Below are 17,575 nucleotides of genomic sequence, written 5' to 3' on the forward strand. Positions count from 1 at the left end.
AGCAGCATTCATTATATAGTTAGATTTTACAAACAGATTTAAATATATATCTTTTTTAATTTATGATTTTCAACTAATGTTTACAATAATTAAAGAAGGTACCTAAAATATTTATATACTGTATATGGAATACCCCATAAATGGAGGTATAGAATTATAAAACAGAAATAAATATAAAAATGAAGAATTATTGAATTATTTTATGAGATATACAATATATTTTGCTTACAACATAAAAAGTGGTATATTTAAAAGTAAAAAATAAAAAAGACATGTTAATCATATTGTGCTTACAATAAATTTGTGAAATATTGTGTGTGTATAAAAAATTATACAATTTTTTTAAATAGGTTTGATTTAAGTTATCATTAAGAATAGTCATAAGTATAAATAAAATGTGTCATATATAAATATAGTATGATTATATTTAAAAAAGGAAGACAGAAACAAATGTATAGATAATAGAAAACAAAAAAAAATATAAAAAACATCGAATTATAAAATATCATGTAACTTTAGTGTATATATAATAGGGGATTTTTGTATTATAGTTAAAAATATGGAGTTATAAAATTTTCTACATCGATTCAAATATTGTTAAACTCATTATGAAGCTTAAAGTTTTATTCATTTTGGAAAACATTTGGTCATTTTTTTTGAAACTAATATTAATAGATTAAATTATATATGTTCTCTTTCCTAGAGAAAATATATATGCATTGATTATCAACAAAAACGTTTTCTTCATAATATATTTACTAAAACATCATGTGAAATACAGACTTAAGAAATAATTACATATATTTGAATGCTCATCTTTATAAAGTTTTATATTTCTAATATTGTATATTAACATTTTATATTTATCTTTTAAATATAAATGGTGTATAATAACATCTGTAGCAATATATACATGTTCCTTATATGGGATACTAGTTCTTCAAAGTTGAGTATGAACTATATAATTTTTTAAAGCAGAAATTAAAGAATAATTCCATCTTTTGATATATTTTTAATTTCTTTAATTTCCGAAATATAATATGTCAACATATTTTTTATCATATATTGTAGCGTTACTTCACTTTGTGAACATCCAACGCAAGCTCCTTGTAGTTGTACGTAAACTATGCCTAAAGAATTTTAAGTTAAAAATAATTTGTTAGTAAAACATAAATATATAAACAGTATAAAATAACAATTATATGCGCGCACAAACAAAATGTATATTTGCCATCGTACCGCTATCCATGTCAAAACAGACAAATTTTATATCTCCCCCATCATTTACTACAATTGGACGAACTCTTTTTTCTATTAACAATTTTATACTACTTATAATTTCCATAATTTCTTCATTTTCATTATATTTGGGTTCGTTTTTTATTTTTTGTAATATAGGAAGTATATTTCCTTCATTGGATATCGAATTATCTGAATGATTTTGAAATGTCTCAATAAAATTATTTATTTCATTTATATAATTAATATAATCCAAATTGTTTGATGTACTAAAATACATCGAATTTACTCCTTTTCTTAGAAAAGGTTTATTTGAAAAATTTACATAATTGTAAAAATATAAATTTGTTTTTTTATATATATGAATTGGTCCTTTGCATTTTAACCATAGCCTTCCATGAAAGCATTTATTTTTTAAGTGAATCATTTTTCAATAACATGATAAAAATATATATATCAAGGGAATTATTATGAACAAGCATATTTGTCTTAAAAATATTTTGTTTTCCAATTTTATTTTTTATTTAATTTAAAATATTAACAAAATTTTTTAACATTCAAATTCGGAAGTATAATGGTGAAATTGCTCCGATTTTTGGAAATTTTGTTTATTATTATTGCATTTAATACAGTTTAATACATTGTGAATTTATTTAACAAAAATAAGATATAATTAATTGCATATAATAGTTAAATCATATTTTTTTTATATGAAAATATTCCATTTTAAACACATATAAAACGACATCCTTACACTATTATGTTTCCTTACACGCCCAGTCATGTTGAACTACCCCCAAATGAATGGGACAAACTAATTAAGCAGAGAATATATGAACTTAAAAGGGAGTATAATATACATGAAAAGGTATATTTTATAGTGTTATAGAAAAAATAAAACAATAATTTTGCCTTTATGATATATATTCATATTAATATAAAATACTATGAGAATTTTATAAATGCACACCCCCAAAAAATATGCTACATGTGTACATAATAAAGTTAATTTAAAATATGGTATTATTTGGTAAATAAAAATATTGATGGGACTTGTAAATAAGTATATATAAACATATACTTATTTATAGTTGCTAATATTTTAAAAACAAACCAAATTAAAAGTGTAATATAAAACGAAGTCTCAGAATGCTATTATAAATGAAAATTCCCATGTACATATTTATTTTGTGGATATACCTTTAACACGACATATTAATATGCTTTCCATTTCTTTAAAAATTAACTTCATTATTTTATTTTGTACACATAACATAGATGAAGCGATTTGACAACAAAAAGGAAAACGGAATTGATAAGAAAATAACAAGTTATTATGAGCTTGGTATGCTATTTATGTAAAAATTATACAAAAAAAATACGTTTAAAATTTATTTCAATACTAAGCCACTAGCAACAATTTTATTTTCTTCAGACAAAATAAAACGGGATAAAGGAGATATTGAAAATGACAAAAAATCATAAGCATTAAAAAAAAGGCCATCTGAAGTGATAAAATATTGTAGTTCATTTCTGAAATATTGTGTGCATACTGATGTATTGTTATTAATTTGTATTTCAACAATTCCTATATCATAACTACGTAAACAGCATTTTTTATTTTCTGTTTTTTCATAAAAAATTGTATTTTTTTTTTTCTTATAATTTTTTAAGTCACCAATTTGTGTAGAAATTTGTTCATTACAATCTAATTTTAATTTACTATTTGGTATGGTATAACTATTTGATGAATCTTTAGTTTTATAAACATAGTAGACATTTTTTATTGTTACATTGTGAGAATAATTCAAGGAATAAAATAAATAATTTCTTCCTATTATTAAAGGTATTTTTATATCATTCATTTTTATTAAAGCTTTTAATTTATTATAAGTAAAAATATTATTTATAGTATATGGACAATTCATTTCAATATCTGTTGTTGTATTACTAGCTAACAAAGAACCGTTCATTACTTTATTTTCATCAATTTTTATAAGCACGTTATCTACAATATCATCATTTATATTGACACGCTCATTAACTGTGCAATTTTTTGCAATTTCAGATAAAATTTTAATAAAATTAAAAAAATTATTTTGAAAAGAATCATTTGTATTATGTACATGCTTATCTTTCCCTTCAGTTTGTCCATTTAAAGTGGTTGTAGAATTAGGTAAGTCTAATGAAATGTTTTCCATAAAATTCAAATCTTTCATACTTAATAAATAATCACATAAATCATTTATATTAATATATTTAAAAAGGCTATTTTTTTTCTCAATATTTTTAATAATAATTTTTTCTTTAAATGGTAAAATTGTATAATTATTTTTTATTTTTAAAAAACCATTTAATATTTTAATACTTGCTTTTATCATATTATTGGATTCTGTATAATCTTGAATAATTCCTAAAAATGTGTTATTTTCGTTTAGCGATTTTTTAACTGGGTTTAAAGATATTTCCGATTTGTCCTTTCTATGGTTATAAAAAATATTATTTGCAAAAAGGAATGCATTAAGGTTATCCAATTTTGTATTACTATCATTATGAATAAAATTGTAGTAACGCATTTGTTGACATGTTTTGGGATTAGACAAATGTTCATGACACACTTTTAACAAAAACATATCTCTTTTTAAATTTATAAATTTAATTTCATCATATAAAGAATAATTCTTGTTAAATAGTGGTATATTACTTTTTTCAAATTTTACAATATTTTCATTTTTATATGCAGAAATGGGTATAAAAATTAAATTTCTTTCAAAAAATTTTGTTTTATTAACTAAATTTTGTGAAGACTTTTCTTGTAAATAAAAATTGTTATCACAAACGAATTCATATATGCTATCATTTTTTGTACACTCAAAATATGTCTTAATTGTTTTGCATATATCATTAAAAATTTGTTCATCATAATTAAATAAATCTATTTTATTTATTACTATAATAATGTTTGAAATACCTACCGATTTTAATATAGACACATTTCTATATGTTTCATCATTCTTTTTATTATAAATATTATTTGCATCAACTACTAATATAGCACAATCTGCAAAAAAACTACAAGCATGTAAATTATTTACTAATTCACTATGTCCTGGAGTATCAAAAATGTTCACTTTACGAAAGCATACTATATCTTTATGTATAACATTTCTTTTATATAAGTCTTCAAATATCTTTTTATCAATATAAATATTTTCACATGATTTTTTGTTATTCATTGTGTCATAAAAAGATTGACTAATATCATTGTTAGTATAAAATATAAAAAATTCTTTTCTTTTATTAAAAAGGGTTATATTTCTTTCTCTTTCATCTTCTTCTTCATCTAATATGTAGGTATATTTGGAACTTTCTCGAATTTGCTCATATTTTTTTAGCATTTGATCATTTACATAATTTAAATTATATAACAATGCACCTATTAATGTAGATTTACCTGCATCGATATGACCCAACACAAGAATGTTCAACGTATCAAGCATTATATATTTCAAATTATTTTCATTTTTTTCATCTCGATCCGTTTTCATCACAATGTTTATCTCATTTTTATTGTTTGATTTTTCTTTCTTTTTTGTATTTTTTACAGAAATGCTATTGTTCTGATTTTTGCATTTGTTATCATTTTTATTTTGTCCACTACTTACATTTTCTTTGTGCCCATATTCTGCATAATTTTCGTCATCATAATAATCATAGTCATCTTCATAATCGTCTTCGTAATCGTCGTCATACAAAAGTTTTCTCCCCCCCTTTCTATTACTCATTGTTTTGTTTATACCGCTTTTTTACGTATAAAAATGTGTGTAAATTTATGAATATACTAAAAAAATTTTTTCAAAAATGTTTTAATTACTATACAACTATAGGAAATGTTCGAACAAGCAAATGGAAAATAAAATAAGCGTCATGAATATTATTTCAAGTCATGATGGATAAATTTATGTCTTACAATCTTCATTTGTAAAACATTATAAACAAAATGGCAACGGAAAATATGCATAATTTATGTCATTTCTTTTTTTTTTAACTATTGTTCATAATATAATCGATATATGGCTTGTTTATGTGCATATTTTTTGTTCTTTATACTTTTCAGCATTCTTAAAGGTAAATTATTGCAAATTTCAAATCGAAATTACATTATTTTCGCTTTAAAAGTAAGGGAAAGAATGAAAAATGAAATTTGTTCGAAATGGTATATGTAAATATATATTTCGTCTTTTTTTTTATCATACAAATACGTGTTATATCCTTTACTATATCGTATTTATATAAAATGTGGATATATTATTTGCAAAATCGACGTTGTTTTAATTTTTATATATTTTATACATTTTAAATATTTTTTTAAAAATTTCTTAACAATTTTATTTTATGTATACTATATAAATACAAATATGATTTACTTTATATATTAGGATCTTTTTCAAAATTTGTATGTTTATATAATATTGTAAATAGCAACAAATTGAATATATGTATATATGTATTTTTTTATGGTGGTCGTTGAGAAATTATAGCCTTCATTATTTACCCATAACCGGAAAACAATTTGGGTATTATTTTTTAATATATATATTTACCTATATATTTATTATTTATTTTATAAAAAAAATATATATTTGTTATTTTTCATGTTTTGAAATTAAAAGCAAAATGAATTAAAAAAAATAAAATAATAAATATAAGTCAAGGGATAAAATTTGAAATTCTCAAAATATAAAATTTTACTTTTAATAGTAAAATACAAAATTTATTATATATATTGAAGATCAAATTTTTAACCTTGTGATAAAAATAACCTTAAGTAATTTTTGTATAAAAACATAAAATAAATCCATAAGCTTACCATCTTTTTCGAACTGTTATATATATTATATCATTTTTTAAAACAAAAAAGTACAAGAAAAGCACAGCGAGCCAATTATAAATATATATATCCTTATAGTGCCAGCTATATTATTGAACATACGAAATAAAAAGATATATACCATATTCTATACATTATTTAAACAAGATTTATGCGGACATATTATGGAAGCCATATTTATTATGCTTTTCATACATGAATGGGATATGAAATTTTGTATATAAATTTTGCAAAACTTCGCAATAATATATATATAGATATATGCCACCACAAACATTTATTTATGTATCCATATATCTATAGGTATATATAAAATACTATTTCATTTTTCCCCACACATAACATTGATAATATTGAATAAAAAAACAATATGAACAATTCAGAAATAAAAAATATTTTTGTCCAGTTAAGTCATGTAAATAAAGAAAACCGAGACAATGGAATGGATTTGGTTTATGATTATATAGAAAAAAACAAAAATACATTGAAAAAGAAGGAAATAACATATATATGTACAGGATTGTTTTATTATTATTGGTTATGCTATTCTATTGATGAGCAAAAAAAATCAGCTTTAAAAATATGTAGATTAATACATATTTTTGATGGAAAAGATGAAGATCATGATAAAAGTCATGTATTTTTATTTTTACAATGTTTTTTACAAACAATGTCAGTAAAATATGAAAACTTGGATGTATATAGATTAAATAAATTTTTATTTTTATTTAGAGTTTTTCAAGCTGAATTTTTAATGTTTTTACATAATTATTCATGGAAAAGTATATATATTAAAAAATATAATAAAATAATTATGAAACTTTTTGATGACACAAACGATGTTTTCCATGCTTATATAGATACATTTTTTAAAGAGTTTATGGAAAATGAAGTTTATTTAAAATTAAAAAAAGAAGATCATGGATATAATACAAAACAATTTTTATTATTAATTGATCCATTTTTTAAAATTGTGTGTAAAACAAAAAAAAAATACACTATCGATTTAATTCAAAAAAAAATATTTTTTATGGTATTAAAAGTTAATATAAAACGACGTATGCTGTTGGAAAAAATTAACACCTATATAGACATATGCCCAAATAAATATGGATCAAAAATATTGAGAAATTTTTACAATTTATTCGATAAGCCAGATAAGAAAAAGAATAAAGTAAATATAAAATATAAAACCCCCGTTTTTATTGCAAATTATGATAACGATAAAGACCGTGATGGCGAAAAGGATGACGAAAACGATGACAACGAAAATGATAGCGAACATGATAACGAAAACAATGACAACGATAAGGATAGTGACGAGAATGGTGGCGAGAATAGCGGCGCAAATAGCGATGGAAAGAGTGGTGGAAATGGGGACGGTGAAAATGATTGCAGCGATGAACAAGCAGATAATGAAAAAGAGTCAAGCACAGAAAATAAAATAAATGACGAAAATGATGAATGTGATAATGAGGCCGTTGGAACAGAAGGAGAAGTTATGAATGAAGAGAATGAGAATGATTGCCTTGGCCAAAAAGCAAAAAAAAAAAATAAGAAAAAAAAAGCAAAAAAGATAAAGGCACAAAACAATAGAACAATAGATGATGAAGAAGAAGATTATATTAATATGTTTTTAAATGAAATTAATGGAAGTAAAAAGAAAAAGAAAATATATAATAGCCTTTTTGGCAAAAACAAAAAAAATAGAAAGATACCACTTAGTTTCATCAAGTTAATGTTAAAAGAAATGCATACTAAAAAAAACAAGCTAGGAAATAAATTTAAACAAATAGATGATGGTGAAAATGATGTATACATAAAACAAAATGGATTAAAAAAAAAAAAAAAAAAATTAATGCTTATGTCAAATAACCAAACAATAAACACTGAATCTGAATTGGATAGTGAAAATAAAAAACTTAAAAAAGAAAAATCAGTAAAAAAAAAAAATAAAAAAATGAAAAAGGGTTTAAAAAAAACTCTTCTTATTCATGAACCAAGATTAGGTGATAAACATGTCTTAAGTAAAACCATTTTAAAAAAAGAAAAGACAAAATCTAGTACCCCCAAAAAAGTCCATTTTGACTTAAAGAGAAATACAATCGAATATATCCCATGTGCTAAAAAAAAGAATGTTAATTCATACTTTTTTTTGAACAACTTTCGAAACTTAATTAATATTCCATCCTTTTTATAAGGAAATTAAAATATAAAGAAAAAGAACAAAAATAGAAAAATATTATTTTTTGTTTCTTTTCCCTTTTTTTCTATATGCCAATCTTTTTCTTTGTATTGTTATATATTTTTTTTTAACTTTAACTAATTTTTTTTTATAATTTTTCTATATTTTTTCTATAATTTTTCTATAATTTTTCTATAATTTTCCACTTATTTGTTTATTCATCATAAACCCCCATCTTTTTATATTTTATTATATACAACATTTTTTAATTAAAACACATTGTTAATTATTGTAATAACATGCTGTAATTAATACAATTATAATTTTTTCCAAAAAAATCGATACTATATATTGGAAATTTTCTAATATTTAATTATTGCTGAATAAAATTTGAAGTACCGGGTTACTAAAAAATTTATTCCACCAAAAAAAATATAATACAATCTATAAGAAATAATTAATTCATATTTAAGAGAAAATGATTTAACATTTAAAAATACATTTTTAATGATAAGTTTGGAAAAAAAAAGGATAATTTTTTATGCAAAATGTATTATTTAAAGCTTTTTTTAAAGCTTTTTGTATTAATTTTTTTGAGTTATGATTTTATTGTTTTAAAGAATGAAGGTGTTTTAGAGAAAGGGGATTTTTTAAAAAAAAGCTATGATGCTTTATTTGTACAAAAGGATATATTACCTTCATTTATAAATCAAGATAATCAGATATCTATTTATTTTTGTAGATCATGACAATCTCAATATGTTATAAATAGAATTAAAAAATATTTTGATATATTAAATGGTGAAGACACTAGAATATATTTCGAAGAAGAAGATTATCAACTATATAATAATTATAATGACAAGAATAGGAAGAAATATGTTTTATTCTTAAGGACTATTCACCCAGCACTTATCTATAAATTATTAAGTTATGTTATTTTTATGTTTTATATTTTAGTTTCATTGATCATAATATTTCCTAGACATACGGAAGGTTTTATACCACTATTTTTATTAAATGATGAGAATTTTAAAAATATGTTTGAAAATATGAGGAAAAAAAAATTGGCTACATTTGCTATTATGTTTTTTTCATATAATGTTATATATGGATTATTGTGTAATACAAATATAATTCATATATACCAAAATGGAAGAATAATTTACAACGATTATTATATTGATGATTTGTTCAGAACAAATTTAAAACACAACTTAATAAACATAAGAAGATAGAAGAATATTATGTAAAACAAAAATGTTTCATTTAAAATTAATAGTTGTCCAAGTACGTGATAAAATTTATAAATGATTAAAATGTTGTAAACCTAACATGGGAGACATTTTTTGACAATTAAATTTTATCCTTACAAGGTTGAGAATATAATGGAAGACCAATTTGTGTAAATATCTGTTTGCTTTTTTTTACTTTTTTTTAAAGGGAAATAAAGAGTTATACACCAATGTCAACAGATTTAAGGATTATACCTATTTCATATTTAATTATTTATTTTGCAATTTTTTTTTTTTTTTATTACAATGAAAATTTGTACATTACAATGAATTAAAAAAAAACATGCATATGCAATATTCTTAACAGGTATATATTTTTTTATAATTGTATTCCTAGTGATATGCATATGAAACTTGCCATTATGTAACCATATAGATCTAAATAATATTTTAAATATTATGATCTATGCTATATAATTTGTTTGAAAATATTATTACAAGATCGAAAAATGGGGCTTAAAAAAAAATATGTACATGTGTGTGCTTATTACATTGGTATATATATGCCTAATAAATATTAGGATCCATTTTGGAAATGGGATTAAAAATTAAGAACAAATTTGTTGGTGTGTCAGAATAAATATGGATAATATTGAAAGAGATATAATTACAATGTTTTTAATAAGGTTGTCATAGGATGGTCTTAAATATGCATTTCCTTTAGGAGTTAAAAATAAACGACTTTAGGATACTTAGAAATTATTCAATGTTCTTATTTTCCACGATATAATTTATTTAAGAATGCATGCATGCATAAAACTATAAGGTTGCATGATTTATCTTGTGTTATATAAGCATGTTATGGAAATAATTGTAAAATGTCTAATGTGTTTATTTATGTTTTTAATTAAATATAATATTTATTTTTTTTTAATTATTAATCTACAATTTAAAATATTTATTTATTTTTATATTATATTATTATTATATTTTTTTTACAATTTTATTATTTACAAGTTTATAACATTAGTATTTCTTAATTTATACAATTTTTACAACTATTATTTATAGTTTTATATTTATCCTTAAAAATAAATTTACACTAGCATTTAATAATTAAATCCATAAGTATACACAAAAAAATACACAAAAAAATACATAAAAAAATATTAAAGAATGAAGATAGCATTTAGTTTATTTTTTACCCTTGTAATTGTAACCAAGCTGAATTCTAAATATAATGTATACTGTGCTAAGGACTACACTAATGAATCTAACGAAATTAAGTATGCTCCATACACTTTTGATTTAAGTAGTTATGACTTAGGTAGTCAAGATAACTTTTTAATAAATTTAGAACATGATGAACCAAAACAAAATTTGAGAAAAAAAAGAAATGAAAATCCGTTAGAATATTCAGAGGGAAGTAATCATAATACTGAAGAATATACGACCAGAAATGATGCCAATGATACAATTTCACATGAACAGTCAGAACATGAAACACCAACCCCAGAATACCCAGAACAACATTCTTCTACTTATGAACACCATCACACTTCAAATATAAATGAATCTTCTTTGGATACAAAATTAGAACACGAGCCCTCTGTACAAGGTGAACTTCCTCTACATTTTAATAATGTAGAAACCGAAGAAAAATATTATAACAATTCGAGCTATAATAATGCAGATTCAGCAGAAGCTCATTACGATAGAGAACATGAAGATGCAAATGAATTCATTGGAGCACCTGGACCTCATCCACATGGTAACCCTGCAGGCCCCGCAGAATCTAATTACGATAGAGAACATCCAGATGTAAACGAATCCTTTGTAGAAGGTGCACCTCATCCACATGCTGACCATGTAACCCCTGCAGAAGCTCATTATAATAGAGAACACGAAGATGCAAATGAATTCATTGGAGCACCTGGACATACTCCACATGCTAACTATGCAGGCCCCGAAGAATCTAATTACGATAGAGAACATCCAGATGTAAACGAATCCCTTGTAGAAGGTGGATCTCACCCACATGTTGACCATGTAACCCCTGCAGAAGCTCATTATAATAGAGAACACGAAGATGCAAATGAATTCATTGGAGCACCTGGACATACTCCACATATTAACCATGTAGATCCCGCATCAAAAGAAGAAGATGCATGGAATGTAATTGCAATGAGTGAATCTAAAAAAAAAGTAGACGAGCCAAGCTATAAAACTGCAGAGATAAATCAAATTTTTATAAAGGGAATCGATTTATGCAAAGATATTTTCGATTTTAGAAGAACTAAATCTACATATAAGCATGAAAATAATGCGAATAATGACATTACCCCAGAAGAATCAGAAAATAGCGAGAACCATCAAATTACTGTTGATGTAAGAGATGATATTGATCCCTTACCCATTGTTTCAAAAGTTTATATAATAGACAATACACTTGAACAATACATGAAAGATATATATTCCATATTAATAAATATACAAAATACTATTGAAAAAAGTAAAACTGTTGTAGAATAAAAGAAAAAAATATATTGATTCTTTCCATTTATGGATAAAGCAACAATGTATATGTATATTTATTTGGGTTCATATTGTAAATTAAATTGGCACAATTTCATGCGAAAAAAAAACAAAAATATAAAATAGTATGTGTGCATATTTACATAATCCTAAACAATACAAAATTATACATTTGTGTGAAAACTAAAATAAATATAAATGTTACACATTCATATATGCATACAATTAAAAAATTTTTCTGAATAAATTGTCTTCATTACAAAGGAGCAATATGATGTATCCATGCAAAAAAAACTTAAAATAAATAAAATATAATTTAATAAAGCTATAATATATACCTTATATATGCATAATATTGAAAAAATAAAATGAGATAGCATATTTTTTCAAACAAAAAATGTATCAGTATTTTTACTTATGGTCTACATGATCTATTTTGTATAATACATATTATATAGTTTTTTTTTATTTATATATTTTTTGGTAAATAAACATAAACCTATAAAATTTGATATAAGCATTTAAATACCTTTTCAAATGCAACTAAAATATGTTCATATATTTTTTCAATTATTAAAATTGTTTGGTGTTATTATTTCTTAACGAGACATATACATATCTTGTTAATTCCACGGTGGCACCTTTTTAATCGTTTTATATTATGATTATGTTGTTCTATGCGACCTTTCTAATAATATATTACAACAAAAAATGAAACAAAAAATCGAAGCGTAGATCTAAATTTAATAATAAGAACATTTTCTTTTTATATACACATGTGTATTACAAATACATTTTAGGTTTTCTAAAAAGTTATCATTTTTTACAATTAAAAATTATTATTCAATTTAAACTATTTGTCTCCATTTATTTGTTTTTTTTAATTGTAGTTAAAATATTTGTGAGGCAACTTTTAGTAAAATATTAGAAATATATGAACATTTTTATTTAAAATAATTATATTAATTCAAATGAATAATTCATTATCATTATTTTTTACAAGTTTCAATAAGAGTATGCTTATCATAAGCATCCAATAGTATGTGATATATTTGGGAAGCTAAAGAAAAAAAAAGGAGAGCAATGCTCACCTGATTTATCATACATTTTTTTTTAGCTATAAACAGAATAACAAGGGAAAAATGCTTGTACAAATTTATTTTCCTAATAAGGAAAACTAGCCATATTATACAATCCGATGAGTATACATATATGTGGAAAATTTTTGTTTTTCGATTTTCACAAACGATGAATATATTATAATTATTGTTACAATTGTATATATTGTAAATGTGAGCACTTTTAACAATTCTCACATATTTACAATTTTTTTTTTTAGTTTGGTTAGTTTAATTGTATATATATTTGCTGGTCATTTTGTCGAATTATCCAAAAAGAATTTGTAAATAATAGATGATATGGGTATCATATTTGCTCACAAAGAGTAAAAACAAACGAACGAAATAAACACATCCAACTAAGTAAATCAATAAAAATGGAGGAACATAATAAGGTAAGGAAAATACAATATTATGAGGAGCAATAAAGAAAAAAAAAATATTACCATATACGAATTAGCCATCATTTTCTATAGCTATTTACATGTACAAGTCATATTATATATAGAGAAAGTTGATATAATTATGAACAAATTGGCTATTTATTTTTATCATTTGCTTGTTCATTATTTAATTGTAGATTATTGAGCAACTGATTGAATTGGGATATTCTAAGGAGATAAGCATGAGAGTTATAAAAATGAGTGAAGCGAAAACAGGTAAATTAAATCACACACTATATAATAAATAAACATGAAATGCAAATAATATATTGTGTGTGCATTTTCCGATCCATTTTTGGGTTACTGCATTTATTTCACACACCAAATACGTGTAACATTCCTCAATTTTTATTTTTCGATTTTATTGTGTTGGTTTTGCTTTTTTAACCCGATTAAACAGTTGACGAAGCCTTAAGTTGGATTGAGCTCATTGATGAAAATCCCGATATTGTGAATTCAAAATTAAATACAGACAATAAAACTGAAAATGCAAATAGTGCGGAAAATGTTAGTGAAAATACCGAAACAGACAAGAACGTAGAAAGTAACAAAGAACAAAAACCCAAATTAACTCCAGAAGAAGCTCAAAAAAAAGCTATTGAATTGCAAAAGAAAATTCGAGAAAAAAAATTACAGAAAGAAAAGGAAGAAGAAATTGAAAAAGAAAAAAAACGAATTGCTATGACAAAAGAAATACAAAAAAGAAAAGAACAGTTAGAAGAATATGAAAGAAAAAAATATATAGAAAATTTAGAAAAAGAAAGAAATGAATATAAAAAAGAAAAACAAAAACAATTAGAATTACTAAAAAGAGAATATGAAGCCAAATTTTCTATGGCTTATAATCCTGATAGTGAAAAAAAATTGAGTATAGAAGATCTAGGAGAAAATCAAAAAAGAGACGAAATCGCAATTTTATTTAATAATTTAAAAAATAAACATAAAAATAATAAAACTGAACTAATAAGTTCATTAAATATTTTAAGAAAATATTTTAGTAATATAAAAGATAATATTTTAGAAAAAAAATTTCAAAAAATTAAAAAGGAAAATAAAGTGTTTATTGAAAAAATCAAAATATATGAAGAAATGCTTACCATATTTCTCTTAGTTGGATTTGAAGATACAGGTTGGGAAGAGAAAATATATGTCCTTGTTTTTGTAAATGTTTATATGTTTCTGTTTTTTTCCATTTGTGGAAAATTGTGTGTAGCATTGACATGCATATGTCTTATGGATATAAAGCCATACTTGTTTTTCAATACCTTTTTTTTATCAGGCGAATTCTATGTTATAAAAAATTACCCCAATACATATTTACTTTCATCTGCCATCAAGTTTATTGATTTAGTTATAAAAAATTTAAATTCATAGGGGGTGAGTTTTAAAAAAAAATAGTTTATATTGAAACCAGACATTTTTATGAAGGTAACAAATATATTTGACAAAAAAAGTAATACGGATAGAGAATAAATGTTTAAAATATACGAAATCAAAAAATTAAATAAAGAAAATATTGGTGAAAAAAATATTAAAGAATGTGAATTTTAAAAAAAAAATTATATTTAATTTTATTACACAAATAGCAACATGCTTAAATGCACTATATATGCTTAATATATTTGCATAACATATACTTTTAATTATGATTACATTTTTTTTTTTTCCATTTCAATGTCCTATAGACAACAGGGTGCGTACACCCAAGAAACTAGAAGAACATTTGTAAGGAAATGAAAAAAATATATATTTTCACTTTGGAAAAAAAAACAAATATTTGAATATATTTTAAAATATACATATAAAAGTTCCTTTTTATTTTTATAATTGAAGGAATTATATGCTTCTAACAGACAAATATTTACGTCTTTTTTAAATTGGATAACATTTGAGTGAGTCATGGATTTTATTGTCCTTATATCGATTATATCATTTCTCTATATAAATTAAAAATAATCAATAGGTGTAAATCATATTTATTTGTGTATATATTTAAACATGATATATACGTATAACCAATTTTCATGTGAAATATATAATATTTATAATACTTACAACAAAAAAATAATTTAATATCCTTTTTAAATCCAAATATTTATAATCTTGCAAGAAATGTATAGATCTTTTTAAATAGTAAAAAATATGATTTTTCTGTTGCACATCCTTGTCTTTATGTTCAGGTTCGTCTGTAAAGGAAAATGAACCAATATATCATGTATAGAGACCTATATTCATATGAATAACTTTTAAGGTTGATATATACATTCGTGTATATGCCTATTTATTCAATATTTATGATTACTTTATTATATTACCTTTGGGAATATATTTAACAAGCTTATGTAGGATATTTTGTTTTGGAAGTGTATCGATTTCATTTCTGTATTTTTGAATGGCTTTATAAATTTTGAATTTTTTGTACCTACTTTTAAGAAATGCTATAAAAAATATAGTCTCTGTTACGATAAGAAATATTACAATATAGTAGAGTACACATAAACATATATCTTTAATGATTGTGTAAAGAATATTTATCAACTCAGTTATCTTCATTTTTGGGGATTGCTTAAAAAAATCGAGAACGATATAATCAAAATAGTAGCATTGTGCTCATTGTCTACTTTATTTATACATATCAGATTATTTAAATGTTGGTAATTAAGTATACATAAACAAATTAATTGTTAAATTCATTTTATTATTTCCCCAAGTTTATAATCATGAAAACTGCAATAAACGATTTATTTAAATTAAAAAATTTAAAAATTTAAAAAAAATAATGGTAAAATGTGTGTGTTTTTTTTCAAATTATTTTACCATTAAAACATTTTATATTTATACTATAAAAAATAAACAAAGTATTTGTAAATTTTCCATAGATTATTTTTTTTATACTAATTTGTAAAATATGCATTTATAGCTAAATAATAAAATATATAAATCTCGAAACACAATATAGATTATAAAAATATCGATAAAATTTTTGTTTAATTATTAAAAATATTGCTTTATATAGCAAATGTGTAGTTATACCTATTTATATTATTTTGCCATTTATAAATGATGAAACGTTTCAATATTTTTAATTTTATAGAAAAACCATCTTATATATTTAATTTATAATTATTTATGGTGTAGATATTTTTTGAAGTTTAATTTTTATAGAAAATTTTAGTAACCATATATAATGCATAATATATAGGGGCCCCACTATTATTTATTAATATTTTATTTATATACAATTTTTAATTTTAGTTGGTACTGTAAAATAAAAAAACGTAAAGTTCATATTCATAAAAAATTTTACACCACCAATTTTCGATATTCTTAATAAACACACCAATACTAAATTATTGCCACTAAAAATGTTTACTTAGAATTTTTATTTTTTATTGTCTATCCAAATCACAAAATAAAAAGGTAATATATCAAAAGAAACAGTAAGGGGGGTTATAGATATGTAGTTTTATTCCCTTTTTTCCAACTTGTACATACATTTTTATTGTGTGTAATAAAATATGAGAAAAGGGGGACTCATTATATGCATATTTTTAAAAGTAATTATCATTTCATTTTCTTTTAAATAAGTATTAAAGAAGTTTTAAAGACTTTTTTTTGTAAATTATTTATAGGGAAAACAACTCACAATAAGATATATTTGTTCTCTCTTTCTTTTACTTTATGTATTATTTTCACATTTTCAAGGGGAAAATAATGTTTCATAATAACATTAATCTACATATATGTAGTAATTTTGTTCTCTAATTAATAGAAAATAATGTCTTTTATATTTGCACACACATATGTGCACATATATATAATAGTATGCCCATAAAGGAAATAAAAAATAGTTCAATTAATGTATAAAAAGTAAATAATTATTATACTTTAATTTTTTATAGCCACTTTAATGGTAAAATTTTACAAAT

The 17,575-nt window shown here is 22.5% G+C and overlaps 7 protein-coding genes across 7 annotated transcripts; 4 read left to right on the forward strand and 3 right to left on the reverse strand.

Annotated features, from left to right (window-relative positions):
• Positions 1-981: 981 nt before the first annotated feature.
• Positions 982-1,666, reverse strand: PCHAS_0832000 (NifU-like protein, putative; the record flags this gene model as incomplete). The annotated part of the gene is made up of 2 exons (XM_735592.1): positions 982-1,130; positions 1,240-1,666. 2 exons carry the CDS (start codon positions 1,664-1,666, stop codon positions 982-984), a joined length of 576 nt encoding a protein of 191 aa, XP_740685.1.
• A 964-nt stretch (positions 1,667-2,630) lies between these two features.
• On the reverse strand, positions 2,631-5,024 carry PCHAS_0832100 (elongation factor Tu, putative; the record flags this gene model as incomplete). Its single annotated transcript, XM_736758.2, has 1 exon — positions 2,631-5,024. One exon carries the CDS (start codon positions 5,022-5,024, stop codon positions 2,631-2,633), a length of 2,394 nt encoding a protein of 797 aa, XP_741851.2.
• Positions 5,025-6,500: 1,476 nt separating this feature from the next.
• Positions 6,501-8,330, forward strand: PCHAS_0832200 (nucleolar protein Nop52, putative; the record flags this gene model as incomplete). The annotated part of the gene is made up of 1 exon (XM_727330.2): positions 6,501-8,330. One exon carries the CDS (start codon positions 6,501-6,503, stop codon positions 8,328-8,330), a length of 1,830 nt encoding a protein of 609 aa, XP_732423.2.
• A 533-nt stretch (positions 8,331-8,863) lies between these two features.
• PCHAS_0832300 (selenoprotein, putative) lies at positions 8,864-9,553 on the forward strand (the record flags this gene model as incomplete). Its single annotated transcript, XM_016797961.1, has 1 exon — positions 8,864-9,553. One exon carries the CDS (start codon positions 8,864-8,866, stop codon positions 9,551-9,553), a length of 690 nt encoding a protein of 229 aa, XP_016653860.1.
• A 1,173-nt stretch (positions 9,554-10,726) lies between these two features.
• On the forward strand, positions 10,727-12,082 carry PCHAS_0832400 (conserved Plasmodium protein, unknown function; the record flags this gene model as incomplete). Its single annotated transcript, XM_734512.2, has 1 exon — positions 10,727-12,082. The coding sequence occupies one exon, from the start codon at positions 10,727-10,729 to the stop codon at positions 12,080-12,082; it is 1,356 nt and encodes a 451-aa protein (XP_739605.2).
• A 1,498-nt stretch (positions 12,083-13,580) lies between these two features.
• Positions 13,581-15,020, forward strand: PCHAS_0832500 (PUB domain-containing protein, putative; the record flags this gene model as incomplete). The annotated part of the gene is made up of 4 exons (XM_016797962.1): positions 13,581-13,598; positions 13,784-13,862; positions 14,047-14,775; positions 14,926-15,020. 4 exons carry the CDS (start codon positions 13,581-13,583, stop codon positions 15,018-15,020), a joined length of 921 nt encoding a protein of 306 aa, XP_016653861.1.
• A 305-nt stretch (positions 15,021-15,325) lies between these two features.
• Positions 15,326-16,199, reverse strand: PCHAS_0832600 (conserved Plasmodium protein, unknown function; the record flags this gene model as incomplete). The annotated part of the gene is made up of 3 exons (XM_016797963.1): positions 15,326-15,583; positions 15,702-15,832; positions 15,962-16,199. The coding sequence occupies 3 exons, from the start codon at positions 16,197-16,199 to the stop codon at positions 15,326-15,328; spliced, it is 627 nt and encodes a 208-aa protein (XP_016653862.1).
• Positions 16,200-17,575: the final 1,376 nt, after the last annotated feature.

Source organism: Plasmodium chabaudi (assembly GCF_900002335.3).
Source record: "Plasmodium chabaudi chabaudi strain AS genome assembly, chromosome: 8".
Lineage (NCBI taxonomy): Eukaryota > Apicomplexa > Aconoidasida > Haemosporida > Plasmodiidae > Plasmodium > Plasmodium chabaudi.